Source organism: Triticum aestivum, chromosome 3A, assembly GCF_018294505.1.
Source record: "Triticum aestivum cultivar Chinese Spring chromosome 3A, IWGSC CS RefSeq v2.1, whole genome shotgun sequence".
Lineage (NCBI taxonomy): Eukaryota > Viridiplantae > Streptophyta > Magnoliopsida > Poales > Poaceae > Triticum > Triticum aestivum.
In genome coordinates, this window is record NC_057800.1 from 585,138,268 (window position 1) to 585,154,676 (window position 16,409).

A 16,409-nucleotide genomic window follows, 5' to 3' on the forward strand; every position below is an offset into this window, starting at 1 on the left:
GGCCCGGCGACCCCGGCCAGCCCCCGCCCCACGCCCTCCCCATGCACCAGCAGCAGATGAGCCCCGCCGCCTTCCCCGGCTTCGGCGCCGCCAACCCCATGGCGGCGGTGGCGGCGGCCAACCCCTTCCTCGCGATGCAACTCTTCGGCCAGGCGCAGCAGCTCCAGAACCTCGGCTACCTCGCCGCCGCCGCGCTCCAGCAGCAGCAGCACCAACAACACCACCACCACCAACCGCAACAGCAGCAAAATCCCTTCTTGCCGGGAGGCTTCCCGCCGAACCCCAATCAGTTCGGGGCCTTCTCTGGCCCTCAGGCCGGCTTCAACGGCGGCGGCGTGTTCCGGCCTGGTGGTGCTGGGTTGGCCGGGCCTCGGCCGCCCCTGCCGATGATGGGCGCTGCCTGGAATGGTGGCAGCGGCGGCAGCGGTGTCGGGGTGAACGGCCCGCCGAGGCCTGCGCTGAACGTTGATGGGAAAGATCGGAACAGTAGTGGAGGGGTCGGTCAGGTTGGTGAATCATTTGCTGCATAATAACACTACGCTTTTAGCCTTTAGGATCATATCAGCGCACTGTAGCGGTTATTGAATTTTTTTTTACTCCATTCTTCTTCTTTTTTCGATCAGTAAATAGTTGTGATTGTCCTTTTTGTTGCAATTTCCCCCACTAGCGGCATATTTCACTGGGATAGCTGATCAGCTGTCATGTCTTTCAGAGTGATGTTCTCTATGGGTGTTAGCAGGACCATTTAGGATCAGGACACCGTGACGGCATTCTGATAATGATGAATGGCAATGCTGTATTGTTTGGCTACCCAAGCATGATGTTTCAGTATACAAATATTTTTTGACTGCGCCCAAATAGTTAGTGTACTGCCTGCCACACACCAGGGAATTTTCTATTGGAGTATTGGTATCTCTTGTTTACAGTATCTGTGCCTATGGGCACAACTAAGCTCCATTCTGAATGCCATTCTGCTTTTTTGGGGGCACAAATTTGTCCTTCTCAAACTTTCTTACTTCTCATAAATGTGTGAAAAGTGCTTTTGTGATTGTTTTGGAACGTATATCCGTGAACATATCGGTTAATATTACTGTTGCTGTTATGAATTGGTAATATGATCGCTATATCATCACATACCTCTCACGAGCAGACCTCGGCTTACAACTTTTGTTGTTGTTACTTAGATGTACTGGTCCCTGTTAATGTACAGCACAGGTCTGTGATCTAATTGATGTTTCTCTTAATTTGTCACAGGTAAACCAAACTAATAACAAATCAGATGGCATCTCTCATGTTGCCTCTGAAAATGGTGTGAGGAATAATGCAGCAGATCAGAAATCCCGATTTAACCCTGGAAGAGATGGTAAGGATGGAAGGCAGTTTGGTCCATCTGGTGGAAGAGGGAGAGGAGATAGTAGGGGTGGAGGGCAATTCAATCCATCTGGTGGAAGGGGGAGAGGAGATAGTAGGGGTGGAGGGCAATTCAGTCCATCTGGTGGAAGGGGAAGAGGAGATGGTAGGGATGGACGGTTTAGCCCATCTGGTGGCAGGGGGAGAGGGAGAAATTTTAATCAAGGCCGTGGAAGAGGTACCGTTCTATGCTTATGGCATACAAACAGAACTTACCCTGTGTCACCTCATGCTTTGGAACATGCATAGGGGGCCGTGTTAATCAGAATTAAGCAGGGCTGCAGGAGCGTCCATAAGTCTAATTGCATGATAACTCATTTCTACAATGCATTGTTTTCCCACTAAAAAAAGTAGAACCTGCATGATCGTCAGTTAGCCTTGAACTCTTAACTTGTGATGCGTTTGACATAATGTGTAGCTTCATTTTAAGTGCTTATAACTGCAAGGAAAGTAGGAAGCAAAGGAACAATGAAATCTTTGAACAGAAGGCATGAGGTTACTTGTACATAAGGTTAAAGAGGAGGCTAAGTGCCCTCTGGTCAATTGGATTGACTCTTTAGCTTAAGGTCCCATGTATATGTCTTGCTGTGTAGTCTAGTCCACTGCATTCCTTGTACATATCGTGTGTAAATTGTAATTTTCCTGTCAGGGCCTCCCCTACAGAATCTTGAAAAAAAAAACTGCAAGGAAAGTACAAATGAATATGCTGCAGTTCACATCTTATCTGCCACAGTTGCGTATAACTTTGTGCTATTTTATGATATACATCGAGTCACGAATTTGATCACCATAGCTACATGATAGAAGAGCATGCCATACAATATCATTAGTATTCTAACTACCATGAGTTACTTTATCATCTTTTCAGGAAGAAATGACTGGAGAGAAGGAAAATGTAATTTTACAAGTAGTGACAGTCCAATATCAGGAGATTGTCACATTGACAGCCCAGCATCTGAAGGAGTTCGAAAGTATGTCATGCTGAATGCTGATATATTTTTCATATACATAAGTGTATAATTGGTATTGAAAACGAGTTTCATTACATGTTTTGGTATCTGCATCTCTCCTGGTCTGTGCATAGTAGAAAACTGTCTTCATCATTTCTAGTGCTAACTACCAACTAGCTTGTGGTAACAAATTTCTGTTACTCAGCTAGATGCCCACATTTCTGTCTAACCACCAGACATTTCATGTCACTTTGTTCTAAATTATTAAAACATGTTCGTGGCCGTCTGGCAAATGATTGAATCCTTGTATGTTGTTCTAGCAAAAATAAAAGTTCATCGACTAAAGTAACAGAATTGAACAAGCCGACCTAAACTTTTTGACGCCTATATTTTGTTGTTAACTTGTTATTTGTTGTTCTTCAGTTCACATGTTCTTAGACTATCTCATTTGTTACCAATTTTGTATTGATTTAGTATATACTTGCAGGCGCCCTCCTATCATTTATGACAAAAAAGAAGTTAAACAGTGGGTTCAAGCACGCAAGAAAAACTACCCTACAAGTGCCAACATAAACAAGGTCAATGTTTATATATTTATGTTTTTTATTAGTTCTGAGCAACTTTATGTCAACATGGAAGAAGCATTGACTGACTGCTGACCTTATAATACAGAAGTTGTGTCAGAGTCAATTGGATGAGCAAAAGAAAGATGAAGAGGCCCAAATGCGCCGCCGGGTAAGCCGCTCTAGTACTATGGTTCATGTATGTCTTCTCTAGATTTTAAACGGAAGAAGAATTGATCTATTTAAGTGGTTCTCTTTACTACGTATGAAAGACTTCAGGTTTATATGTCTAAATATTCAGACGACGCTGTTCCAATATTTCCATCTACTACACGCGTTAATCTTGAATACTCTTGTTTCATTTGGTGCAGGAACTCAAGGAAGTTATAGCAAAGCAGAAGGAATTGGGTTTGGAACTCCCTGAACTACCACCTGGCTATCTGTCTGACACTGAGGGTCAACCCAGGGGACGTCAAGGCAATGAAAAGGAAAGTAATTGGAAGACTCGACAGGGGGGTGGTCGTTTTGGAAACCGAGGGCGTGGCCGTGGTCGGGGCCGTGGCCGTGACAATAAGCGACAGAGGTCTGACGACAGAGAAGATTTTCAGTCTAAAAGACCGAGGGAGAGGAACAACAATAGTCGTCGTCATGATGGTGGTGCGATGACCAAGAGTAGGGAACCAACCCTCTTGCAGAAGCTTCTTAACTCTGATATCAAGAGGGACAGGCACAGGCTTCTGCACACGTTCAAATTCATGGCCTTGAACAATTTCTTCAAGGACTGGCCTGCTAAGCCGCTGGAGTTCCCTATTGTCAAGGTGGACCAGATAGAGCTTGGAAGTGATATTGACGAGGAAGACTCAGATGATGACTTGCCGGATGCCGAGACGGCCAAGGACTGCAGCCTCGGTTTGAAGGAAAACGGTGATCAGCCGGAATCGAGCTCCAGCGATGAGGAGGATGAAAGTGAGGACGGCGACGAAGCTGACGACAAGGGTGCTGATACTGAAATAACCGAAAAGGTTTCAGATGAGGATTCCGACGCAGAGCAATGCGAAGAAGGTTTCTCAGATTTCTCAGCCTGAGTTTCTTGACTAGAACCCAAGTATGTGACCGTGTTTTGCATGTATAGTTACAGAATATTTGTAAGCCTTCTCACAACTTTATCCTGTTGCCGTGAGCTATGATTTCGTTGTAATGCTTCTGAATGGTAAAATGATATCGTTGTTGCAAGAAACAGCAGGCACATGTGATGTACTTGTAAGGGTATCATTTGTGCACTTTTGGCTTTTTACATGCAGTCGATGCCCTAATGTTGTTTTCTCTCTGCATCTCTGTCCGAGCCAAACAGTGGGCAGGAAAAACAGCATAGGCCCAGTTAAGTACTTTCTGAAAAAGATGCCATACAGAAAAAAAAAATCTCATACAGAAAATTGTAGAGAAACATAATTTACAACTTGCCATGTTTTAATTTATAAAAATGTCATGCTATATAATACTCCCTCCATCAAGTTAGTACAAAGTTGAGACACTTATTTTGAGACGCAGGGAGTTTGAAACTGCCATCAACTAATTTATAAATATAAATTACAGATTGAAAGGAAAACTTAGAAGAAAGTTTCTACTAGAAACACATCTAGACCATGATCATGGAAAATCATAGAAAATACTTACGCAGAAAATACCCCCTACCTTCAGCTCCTAACCCCCAACCCCCCATCCAAAACAAGGATTGGAAGACATCTAGACTTGGCATGATTTAATGAACAATTTTTGTATGCAAATTTGCCATGTATATGATGAAAAAATTATGTAAAAGTTGCATGTGAACATTTCTCATGGTAAAGAAAACATTTAAAAAATATATTTACCATGCTGGTTGTAATAAAATTGCCATGGTAACACTAAAAAAATGTAATGGAAGTCTTTAGACTGTGATTGAAATGAAGTTGACATGAGAGATTTTTTTAGAAAATTAGTGAAAAAGGAAAAAAAAATCCTTGTTTTTTTAGAAAATTGCTCTAACCCTGCTTATTTTGTTGTGTTGTTGAACTAAAATTTTCATGGCTGTGAAAAGAAGTTGCCATAGTCCAGGGAAAAATAAATTGCCCTGGCTCTGAACAATAAATTTGCCATGTCTGTAAAAATCAATTTTTCATGGTCTCTCAATGCAATTTGCCATGCCCCCCAAAAGTTTGAATTTTAAAAATAAATGTAAAAACAAATTTGCCATAGAATATTCAAATAATTTGCCATGGTATACATGAAATAATTTATCAAAAATTCTAATTTGCCATGGTATGTACAATAAATTTGCCATGCTATGAACAATAAATTTGCCATGCCCAAAAAAAAGTATCAAAAAGAATTTGCCATGATAAGTTCAATAAAAATGCTGTGGAACTTACTACACGTTTGCCATGGGATGTGATTTTTTTGCCATAGTATATCCAAAGCAAAAATGTCATGGAATTTCAAATAATTTGCCATGTTATACACAAAAGAGCACTGTTGGGCTAGGGACAACGAGAGGGAGCGCCTTCAGAAGACGAAAAAAGAAAGAAAAAAATAGCCCAATTCTAGTGTCGGCGGGCAACGACGTGGTGTCGGCCTTCGTGCGTGGTGGTCATTGAAGGTAAGGAACGCAGCGAGAACGGCACCGAAGTAGAAGCGGCCGTGCAAGGGGAAGATAATTTTTTGCAACTTGCCGCGGCCGTTCAAATTTGAGAGCCACAAAGGATTCTTCTCAAAAAAATTGCAACTTGCTGCGGCCGTGAGATCAGCTATTGTTTTAGGAACGAAACAAATGAACCTGTTTGATTCTCTTGGCAATCCTCCGTATCCGCTCGTCCGCCCGGCCAATAAGGGTGTGTTTGGTTATTGTTGTGAACAGTTTCTGCATCACATACATTTTTCAACCCAGTTTGATTGAACAAAAACAGGCTCTAATACTTTGCAAGTTGTTTAGTTGTCTGCATCTAGTGTTTCTGTATTAGGTAATACATAAGTGCATTTTGTTTGGTTGCCTGCATTGGTCCAAGCGGCACATAAACATGACGTTTGGTTGCATACGACGTACATGTTGTGCTTACCTTAGTTGGTCAGTTTACCCACAATGATCACACCTAGCACACCAACGCCACAACACAACAATAACGATGAATTGGGCGAAGATGATGAAGTTCTTCAGCTTCAGCGCAAACTGACGATCTACCTTGACACCTCCAACTTTGCCATCGTCAACACTGCTGCCTCCCTGCTTTCGCACCCAGTCGAAGTAAGCTTGTTCTGCTGCCTGCCTACTCTTCAACCCTCTATGGCTGTTGTTGCTATATGTGCCACTTGTGCACTGACTTCTTTCCATGAACTGTAAACCCCTAGCAAATCAATGAAGTACACAAGTAGCAAGCAAAGTAGCACACAAACAATAACGGAGCAGAAGAGAAGAAGTAAAGCATGCATGATCATACGACATAGCAAGTTCTACCTAGCACTACTTTGGTGTTAACCTACCACCACATTCAAAAGAGGATATCGTTCTACCACCGCAAGTTCACCATCAACGTGAGGGGTTAGTATATACCACCTCACCAAAATATACAGACCATCAAATAGTTTTTCAGCCCTACCTACACAAAATGTACGTCGTCGTCGTCATTGCCATCGTCGTCGTCGTCGCCACCGCCATCGCCGTCGGGGATCATGCACGCTCACAGGCAGCACTACTCTAGCAGTAGTGCTTGCCCAGCCAGCTCCTGAAGCACAACACCTTGTGAGCGTCTGCGATGGCAACGAACCCAACACCCTGGGCCTTGTTGTCAAGAAGGTGGCTGAGAGCTGCCATGAGAGCCTCATCGTCGAGGGGCTTGCACTCCCTGATGGTTGTTGCCACCTCCTTCACCGCCTCAGTCATACTGCAAAAGACATTGATCTCCTCCTCCATCAGGCCTCCTCTCTTCCTCTTCCTATCATGGACGGGGTCAAATGGCTTGTTGAAGGGCTTCACGAAGGGCTTGTCAGGGCCATCAAGGACCTCGACGTCCGGGGTCCCAGGGAAGTTTGGCATGGGAGAACCAAGAGGCTCCCCCGAGCCCATGGCATGCTTCCCAGTTGCCAGCCCGAAAGAGAAGATGTGCTGCATCTGGTTGTAGTTTTGTATGGGTGTTTTGAGAAACTCAACGTCCCTTGGGTGATCCTAAGAATGAAACACAAGTGTTGTTAGTTGCGATTAGGACTAGTCAATGGTGGACAGTATGAAAGGAAGAGGGCCGTGAGCTAACCGCGACATGCTCGGTGTAGTGTTCTGCTTCCAGAACTATGGAGTAAGTGTTCTCATCCCATGAGGCGCCGATAAGGTCTCTCAGCTTGGACACTTGGATCCATCGACATCTCCACTTTCTCAGGTGGTTGTACATCTGGGTGGCAGACACCTCCTGGCCACAGAACTCGAACACCTGCTTCGCAACGGTGTTCAAGTGCACCTCCTTGAAGCCCTTGTCAGTTCTAACTCCACTAGAGATGAGCTCACACATCTTGTTCCGCACGAACGTGGACATGAACGACTGCCACTTCATGTTGTTCGACCTACCATCTTTCTTTGCCTTTGTTGTTGCTACCTTGAGTGCAACGGCAGCAGCAGCAGTAGCAGGAGTTGGCTCAACGAGCACTACTGGCACATAGAGGGAATCAGACGCGAACACCTCTAAATCAGGTGCCTTCTCGAACATAGGCTGTGAGTCCTCGACAAACGATGGAGCAAACTGGCTGTCGGACAGGACAAGGGTCTGACTAAGATCTTGCGTTTGCGTGGTCATGTCCTACAATCGTAGCACGATTGACAATAAGTATAGCACACAACATACCAGACAATCCATAAAAGAAGGAGCATACATGTACACGGTTCATCACTATCATAGCAAGCACATACTTCATCACTATCATACTAAGGCCAACTCCACCGCGCGACCCCAAACAGACGTCCATTTTGTCTGGATTCTGTCCGTTTGGGTAGGGATTTGGGGTCGTGTCCGGGCGTGTCCTGAGATGCGGTGGCCGTGCGCCCAGCGCGCGGACGCATCCCGACCGCATCCTGTCCGCATGCATTTTTCTTTGCAAGTCCTTAACTTTTTTTTCATCATTCATTTTTGGTACATGACAATACATCATCACATTTTGACTAGTAAAGCAAGGCCAAAGAAAATAAGAACAATAAGAATACATTTTAGAAGATAGCCAACTTCCATAACTTCCCCCTTGAGTTGGGTTAGGGCCTTCTCGATGCACTCATTGCTGATCTGTGGAGGAGGCTCGATCTGGCATCCTTCTTTCTTCTTCAAGCCAGAAGTAGATGTTGCTTCCTCAGACCTAGTCTCGTGTCTAGCCTCTAATCTAGCAACAAGTGCACTTGTCTCATTTACAACCTCTATGCTAGCTAAAAGTGCACAAACATGTACTAAATTTCACTCTATCAATATATCGATGTACTCTTCTTCCCAATACCAAAACTTGCATCCATTCTACACAACAAAATTTGAAGTTAGCACAACTAGTCAAATCTAGAGCACAAACCGAAGCTAAAAAAAGCGCATACCCCATCATTTAAGCACTTGATGAACACCCATCCGGGATGTTCCGGCGTTGTAGACACGCGGCGCACGACCATCCTTGGGCAGTGGTCGCACTTAATGAGTGGCAACAGTGCGCCGGCGAGCTTTTGGGCAAGCACCGAGCCCGGTCGGCCGCCATTTGTGTATCTGCCGGCGGACCACCGACGGTGCAGATCCGAGCGGCTAGAGGAGGAGCCACTGCCTGCATGTGCCCTTGCGGCCCTGCCAGGGCCTTCTGACGAGGTGCCCGGCCAGTCCATGGCGCGGCCAGGCCTCCCACAACCGGCCGAGCTCAAGACCGACCGGATCCGCCCCAAAACCGGCCGGCGGGTGCGCAAACCAGGTGGCCATGGTTGGGTAGCTCGGCGGCGCCTAGGGGAAGGGGTTGGGTGAGCTTGCGTCCGAACTGCACGGCTGCAATGGCAGCGGCGGCGGCAGCGAGGGGAAGAGTGGGGAAGAGTGGAGGGGGTGCGGCCGGAGGGAGGGAAGAGGGCGGATAGAAAAAGGCCCGTCTTGTGCCACCGGCGGGCGAGCCAGGGGAGGACACGCGCAAACGACCCGCGCATCCGCGTGGTGTCCGTTTCATCCCAAAAGCGGCGCAAACTTGGGCCGCGGATGGGTCGAAAGCGGACACAAAGCGGACAAAAGTCCGTTTGCCCCCGTGCGCTGGGCCGCCTTTTTTGTCCCTTTTGACCCCAAACGGACGGGGCCGGATAGGATAGGGTCGCGCGGTGGAGTTGTCCTAAGTACATATGGTTCATCGCTATCATACTAAGCATACCGGACAATCTATAAGCACGAACATACATCTACAACAAATAACATGCTACAAATGGACCACCAATAGCTACAAATCACATATCTAAGCACGAATCAACACAAGCACAAGGTTCAACTTCAAACTCTACTACTAATCTAGCCTACCACATGCTTGAACATCTAGCCCTACCACAAATTGCAATCAACCATACCAGCTCACAGATCAGACCACTAATCAACCTTGCATCTAAATCAAACCCTATCTACAGCTCAGATCTAGCTAGAAGGAACAGAAAGAAAGGGGGATTGAACTCACAGAGGCCATGGCTGCAGCTTGAGGACGAGGGGGGGACAGTCGTAGAAGATCAACGCCGGCCGGTGAAGGAGCGCCGACGCCGTGGACCGCTGACCGATGAAGATGCGCTGCTTACCTGCTCGTCGGTGCCGATGCGTGTCGGCGGGAAAGCTCGAACGGAGGAAGAATGGTGGCGGGAGTTGGGTGGTGAGGGAGGGGGCTAAATGGGGGTCAACTCGGCGGGAGGTGAGCCGAAATCCTCCCGCTGGTTTTTTGGCGACGCGGGCGAGCTCGCGCCATCTCCCGGGTCGCACGAGGAGAGAAATGCGCCGCCCTCCTCTGCCTCGCCCGAGTCAAGCTCGCGAGCAACTGCCGATTCAGACGTTTTTCCTGGGCCTGGCCTGGACGTGCTTTAAGTTCCGTGCGATGCGGGCCGCACAATAAACGCAGGCAACCAATCGGGTCAAATTCTTCCTACGCGGGCCAGACCAGGCCACATGCATGCACCGTAAAATAATACCTGGACACACCGGAGCTGTGCCACGGAACCCGCCTGCGGCTATAGCGTAGTGGAGGTCACGAGTTCACCACCCACCAACCTTACCAAGAGTGAAGCAGAGGTAGTGGCGGAGCCAGAATTTTTGTGAAGCCTGGGCGAGTTTAAGCCTAAGAGCAACTCCAATGAGTCGACCCAAACGGATGGCGTTTTTGTTGCTTTTTGTTCGTTTGAGTCGGCCGCTTGCCCGCCGTCCGCCCTCTTTTAGTTTTGGGTCGGAAGTGCACCCAACGGGCCGACCCATTTCATGACCGCACACGTTTAAGATCATGACGTTGCCCTGGTTTTGACGCTCCAGTGCGCAGGAAAGGTTTGCGCGCGCGGGGAAAGCGGCCGCTGGTTTTGGCGCTCCACCGCGCGGGAAAGGTTCGCGCGCGCGCCACAGCCGGTGCTTGGTATAAAGAAGGCGCTCCCTCTACACTCTGTCCGCCGCCTACTCTCGCCGCCTCTGCGCCACCATGTCGATCCGCCGCCTGGGCACTTCGGATTTTCGCGGAGTTCGCGAGCGCCGCTCCGGCGCCTTCTCCTCCGAGACCCGGTTTCGCGAGAAACGTCTCATGCTCGGCAGCTTCGACACCGCAGAGGAGGCGGCCCGCACGCACGACGCGGCAGCGTGGCGCCTCCTAAGGCCTCGTCGGGATATGAATTTTCCCAACGTGTCGAGCCAGCGGGCGCAGGATCTGACGCCTCTCCCACGGCTTTTCACCAACGAGGATCGTCGTGTCCACCAGAGGCGGCAGCGTCGCCTCGCCATCGCAGAGAAGGACGTGGAAGCCTTGGTGGTGTGGCGAGGAGGCTTCCGGCAGGACATCGTCGACGAGCGCCAGTTCTACAAGTAATTGAGGTTGGAGAGGGACGCGAGGAGGAGGGAGCGAGCCGCCTATCGAGAGGACAAGCGTTCGCGGAAGCAGGCAGCTCAATTAAAACTGAAGCTACAACAAACGTCGGGTTGGGACTTTGAAGACGAGCAGCTTGCTGACGCCTACATTCAGACGTCGGAGGAGGACATTACCGAGTCGGAGTCAGAAAGCGACGAGTAGTTGTCTTTTTCTTTTATCTGTATACATTAGAACTATCTATGTATCCATTTTAATCTGAAAATATGGCTGGCGGCGTCGGCGACGTAGCAGGCGGGCGAGGGTGTGAATCCAATGTGTCACCGACCAGCGGGCCCGGTGAGGAAAGAGGGCGAGTGCGCGTGCGTCCGTCTTGTGTCCGCGCCGACACAAATCAGGCTCAAAAATGGACCGGGAATGGGTCGGCAGGCGGATGAAAGCGGACGCGCGTCCGTTTGGGTCGGCGCGTTGAGCCGGCTTTTTTGTCCGCGCCGACCCAAACGAACGGCCGCGGACGAAATGGGTCGCCCCATTGAAGTTGCTCTAAGTGTCTAATAAAAAACCAGAAACGAGTGTTCAGATACATAATATATGAAATAGTATCAAACTTTCAAATCACAAATCCACATTAATAATGTAGTGAAAATATAACCATATTAATCACGCAAATGTAATTTGACAGTGAAATAATATATAATATACCAAAATTTAGTTTCATAAACCAAAATATACTTGATACTTGATACCTGAAGTGATAGAACCGGGGCCACATAGAACCAAACTCATCATATTACTCACAAAAATATAGTTGTCCAAATTATCATCCAAACATCCTAGCAGAGACAAGATGACCAAAACGAGGCAATACAAGATGGTGGTTGTGGCTCTACTTCTATTTGTGGTTGCACACCATGCACACTTTCTGCCAAAACCTCCTCATCTCTCAAATTTAATGATTTAAAATTTGGATTTAATATTTATATGTAGAACAAATCCCTAAACAAGAACTAAACTCATAAATTGGTAATCATCCCTGATGACCAATTTTCCTTGCCGTGACCTCAAAATTTAAGCCCTAATAAGTCTATGAATCTCACCTAATTCTGATGAAGGGGACAAGTAGGCCATGATGCAAAGCATTCCTCAGAGTCTCGGATGGATTAGCTCCAGCTCCGCCCGCTGCCGGCCGCGCGCCTAGGCTGCCGGTCTGTCTCCGTCTCCGATGAACCGAGGATGCGGCCGTCTCGAGCGAACAGAAATTAACCGAACGGAGCGGGGAGGTGGAGGCGTGGAGTGATGGACCGATCGTTTCCTTCTCATCTCTAGTAAAAAAATAAGATCAAACGAGTAAGCTTATCTCACGTAGGTACGTAGCCCATTAGCTTGTACGTACGTTTTTTTTGCTTAATAATTAATTAATAGTATTTGACCAGAGAGGATCGAAACGGAAGCCCATTGGCCCAGCTACCTACTGTCTGGGTAAACCACCATACGAGGAGTAATTTGCCTCATTATGACAGTGCCATCGTAGTATGTCGCGTATCTTGTGAGCCCGGGCAAGTGCCCAGGCTAGCCGGGCGCTGGCTCCGCCCATGAGCAGAGGTCACCAGCGTGCAGTGGCAGTGCATAGCCATCTTCAGTGCAACCCGACCACAACATTGCCTCGTTCCTGAACAGAAAGCACCCGGCCTTTTCCTGCTAGCGGTAGCTCCTGAATGCCGTGATGCTACATATGAACACCCGTCGCCGCCGCCGCCGCCGTGTCGTCGCGGCCACCTGAGTCCGAAACCTTCGTTTTTATCGTTATACAGCGACGTCCACATGCTCATCCATCCATCCGCCCGTCCCCCCAGCCCATGGACGGCGACGCCCCATCAATGCGGCCAGAGGAGGCAGACCCATCCGACCTCCTCCGAGCCCCCAACTGATTTTTGGAGCACACTAATGGCCGGGCGGCCCCGAATCGCGGCCCCGCCCTGTCCTTCTCCCTCCCAGCCTGTTACGTGGCGCAGCCGGCCGCATTCATGCCGCGGCATGGCATTCAAGGTAGATTCACGCACACACACATGGTCATGGATCGTGGGTCGCGTCCATCGCCGGTTCCAGGTTTCGATTTTCCAAGCTGCTTCGCCCGCCGCAGCGATGGATGGCGCGCGATGGTACCGCACGTGCTACAGTTACGGTGCGGCTGCCTGCCGCATTCATATCGGCATTCATTCGTGGCGAGCAGCAGCCTGTCCCAGCCAGCAACGGCGAGCCTGTAGCGGTGGTGGTGGTACTGCGCCGGAGATCGGGCCGGGTCAGGATGGGCGACGTACTGGACGGACCCGAGCACCGCCCCGATGGTTTTGGTACGTAGTACAACTGTTGGATTTGACCGGCCTTAAACCTAGCCGAGCAAACGGTATCTCGCCCGTAACGGCAACAGCGGCTGGCTCTGTCCATGACTGCACCTCCGTGCACACCGGCAGATCCGGCACGGAATTGGGCGCTTCGACGGGTCATCGTCGGCCATCAGTACTGTGTGTTCATCCCGTAACAGTATGACTGTATGAGATCACTATGTAATGTGTTTTCAGTCTCGGACGGCACGGCACGCCGCGGTACGACGCGTCTAATCTATCGTCCCATATCTGCACAGTGCACAGACATCAGACATGTACGTTTGAATTCACTTCAAATTAACAGCCTGGCTGGGTGTCTGTGGTTTTGCATTAGTTAGCCCATCTAATAATCAATCAATATGGCAAAGGATGTGCCTAGGTCTCAGTCAACTGAAACTTAACCAAGTCTTAGTAAAGTGACATGACATATAGAAAAAAAACGAAAAGCTAAAAAAAAAGCACGAACCTTCAGATAAGATCCGACGAATACAACATCGACTGAGACTTTAGCAACCCTATATGACAAATTCCACAATAAAAATAGCACTGCCCGTGGTAGCAAATCACCGGAACGGGCATGCACGCAGCTCGACCGACCGGTCCATTTCGGCGCACCGCCGCAGCACCCACAACGGGCGGCGGCCCTATTTCCCGCTATATATACTCGCGCGCACACATCGGTCATACGTACTCGACGCTGCCTCCAGTCCATAGTCACACACCACCACCACCTTCCCCCCAAGCGAGCAAACACTTAATCATGGCGACTCTGCGGCGGTGCTCCGGGCTGCTGCTCGCGGTGGTGGCGGTGGCGCTGGCGGCGGGGATGGCGGCGGCGCAGGGGCCGGCCGGCGCGCCGGCGCCGGCGGCCGGGTTCAGCTCGGAGTGCATGACCGCGGTGCTCAACATGTCCGACTGCCTGCCGTACGTGGAGAGCGGGAGCAAGACGCGGCACCCGGACACGGCCTGCTGCCCGGAGCTGGACGGCCTGCTGCAGTCCAACCCCGTCTGCCTCTGCCAGCTGCTCGCCGGCGGCGCCGACTCCTACGGCATCAGCGTCGACTACAAGCGCGCCATGGCGCTGCCCGGCGTCTGCCGCCTCACCGCGCCGCCCCTCAGCGCCTGCGCAGGTAATGTATCCTTCGCTTCTTTTCTGCCGGCGCCTTCCTCCATACTGTCTCGTACTACTTCCTCTGTACCGAAATACTTGTATTTCGGAGAACTGCTCCCAACTACAGAGGTAGTACCACACATTTCGTGCTTATACTGTACATCGACGAAGAGCAAAAGTATTTACAAGGCTCACTGATCTGTCTACGCAGAAAAGAGATTTCATCTTCAAGCGGGTGATAATAGAATATGGAAAATCGTCAATTATTTACCCATGCCAATCTGTAGTTCTGTACTCAACCAGGAGTAGCCTAGTGAAAGAGTACTAGGGTCTAGTAATAACCTTGTCAGCGTATTATTTGTCCAACCTAATGGCACTACTTACTCTTTTCCGGTTTATAGGGCTTATCTTAAAATTTTAATTTTCTCATTTTATAAGTCTCAATTTGGTTATTCTCCATCACATGTTTAGATTGCAAGATGCAATAAATCATTGCATGCAAGTATTAAGAGAAAATTGATCAATGCATGTACTTTATGCATGCATGCATTACAATTAATGCATTGGTAAACACAATTTTTAAGAAAACAAGCGCATTAATTGAGTGGTTTTGCAAACTACAAAAATTATTTCATCACTAACCATCTACCTTGATTGGTGAGATTTGCGAATTAAGCCATATAAACCGGAAAGGAGCTAGTATGATTTAGCAATCGAATTTCATCGAATTATCCTCGCAGAAAAGAACACATTGAATTCTGGATGTACTACAGTATCAGTCTTACTTATTAACAGAGACATGAAAATGCAGCTTTTGGAGTCCCCGTGGGGCCTTCTTCGGCGCCATTAACAGGAGTCTCTCCATCCGCTACAGGGCCACAGATGCCTGGTAAGTCAGCCATTACTACTCTGCTTCGCCTTGGTTCTTCAGTCCTTTTTACTTTAGCAACTACTCTTTCCGTTTGGAATTATTTGTCGCAGAAATGGATGTATCTAGATGTATTTTAGTTCTAGATACATCCATAACTGAGACAAATAATTTCGAATGGAGGGAGTATTACTATTACTAGTGCTCCTTTTTACCTCAAAGAATTGCTCTTACCATGCGTTCTGTTTATAATCTTGTGCCTCCTGCAGAGAACCCGCCATCCGCAACGCCGTCCAAGTCCAAGTCCCACGCCCCGGGCCGCCTCACCGGCCGCGGCCTAGTCGCCCTCGCCGCGCTGCCGCTGGCGATCACGGCCGCCGCCATGTTTTAGGGCAGCAAGAGTTCGCGGACGTGTGGCGTTGTGCCGGTCTCACACGCTTGGCCCGACGAGATCACATTCTTCTCCATTCTTGCCTCACATTCTCTACTGGTGTACACGAGAGATTATTTTTCTGGTTGATCCATTCCTTGTCGCAATTACTTTACCTGTGTGTAATCTGCTAGAGACGGTTGACAGTCTGTGTATTACGTAGCTTTGCATTGCTGCTACCACATTTGATTCTTTATATATATCATCGCCAATTTTCGTACTACGCCGTGGTCTACCTGGGTCCTGAATGGGATCACGTGAAGTGCTGGCTGATTTGAGCATTGATGATACGGGAGGGGACTTGGGGGAATGGTGTTGTGCGGTGTGGGGGAAGAAGCATTGGGATCGCCGTCGGTGGACGGTGGGCAAAGCCATCATGACACCGGCACCGATGGATCTACTATCAGCGCTGTTTGATTCATCAATGCTAAGATTCGTCCCCATTCAATTCCTCAACGGTTGCCCTGCCATCTACTATTACCAACCACTTCACTAAATACTCAAAAACTAGATGGAGGGAGGGGCATGAAATATAATTTGGATCGGACAGCTAATTTGGGACACACACATTTAGAGCATCTCTACCGATCCCTAAAACCGGTTAAAGAAGTAAAAAAAAGAAAATCGATTTTAAGGGTTTA

The 16,409-nt window shown here is 48.6% G+C and overlaps 2 protein-coding genes across 2 annotated transcripts; both read left to right on the forward strand.

The window, feature by feature from the left end:
- Positions 1–13: 13 nt before the first annotated feature.
- LOC125752051 (uncharacterized) lies at positions 14–4,234 on the forward strand. The gene is made up of 6 exons (NM_001409213.1): positions 14–506; positions 1,255–1,588; positions 2,279–2,381; positions 2,848–2,938; positions 3,033–3,095; positions 3,295–4,234. Exons 1-6 carry the CDS (start codon positions 42–44, stop codon positions 4,006–4,008), a joined length of 1,770 nt encoding a protein of 589 aa, NP_001396142.1. The 5' UTR covers positions 14–41; the 3' UTR covers positions 4,009–4,234.
- A 9,798-nt stretch (positions 4,235–14,032) lies between these two features.
- On the forward strand, positions 14,033–15,991 carry LOC123062390 (non-specific lipid transfer protein GPI-anchored 12). The gene is made up of 3 exons (XM_044485876.1): positions 14,033–14,489; positions 15,282–15,359; positions 15,608–15,991. The coding sequence occupies exons 1-3, from the start codon at positions 14,120–14,122 to the stop codon at positions 15,727–15,729; spliced, it is 570 nt and encodes a 189-aa protein (XP_044341811.1). The 5' UTR covers positions 14,033–14,119; the 3' UTR covers positions 15,730–15,991.
- Positions 15,992–16,409: the final 418 nt, after the last annotated feature.

Bases quoted from the DNA above. Each gene is read 5' to 3' on its own strand.
- LOC125752051 (NM_001409213.1), top strand. From the start codon at position 42: ATGCACCAGCAGCAGATGAGCCCCGCCGCCTTCCCCGGCTTCGGCGCC. The intron at 507-1,254 runs GTTGGTGAATCA...AATTTGTCACAG, and splicing joins GTAGTGGAGGGGTCGGTCAG to GTAAACCAAACTAATAACAA. The intron at 2,939-3,032 runs GTCAATGTTTAT...CTTATAATACAG, and splicing joins CAAGTGCCAACATAAACAAG to AAGTTGTGTCAGAGTCAATT.
- LOC123062390 (XM_044485876.1), top strand. From the start codon at position 14,120: ATGGCGACTCTGCGGCGGTGCTCCGGGCTGCTGCTCGCGGTGGTGGCG. The intron at 14,490-15,281 runs GTAATGTATCCT...ATGAAAATGCAG, and splicing joins GCCCCTCAGCGCCTGCGCAG to CTTTTGGAGTCCCCGTGGGG. The intron at 15,360-15,607 runs GTAAGTCAGCCA...TGCCTCCTGCAG, and splicing joins TACAGGGCCACAGATGCCTG to AGAACCCGCCATCCGCAACG.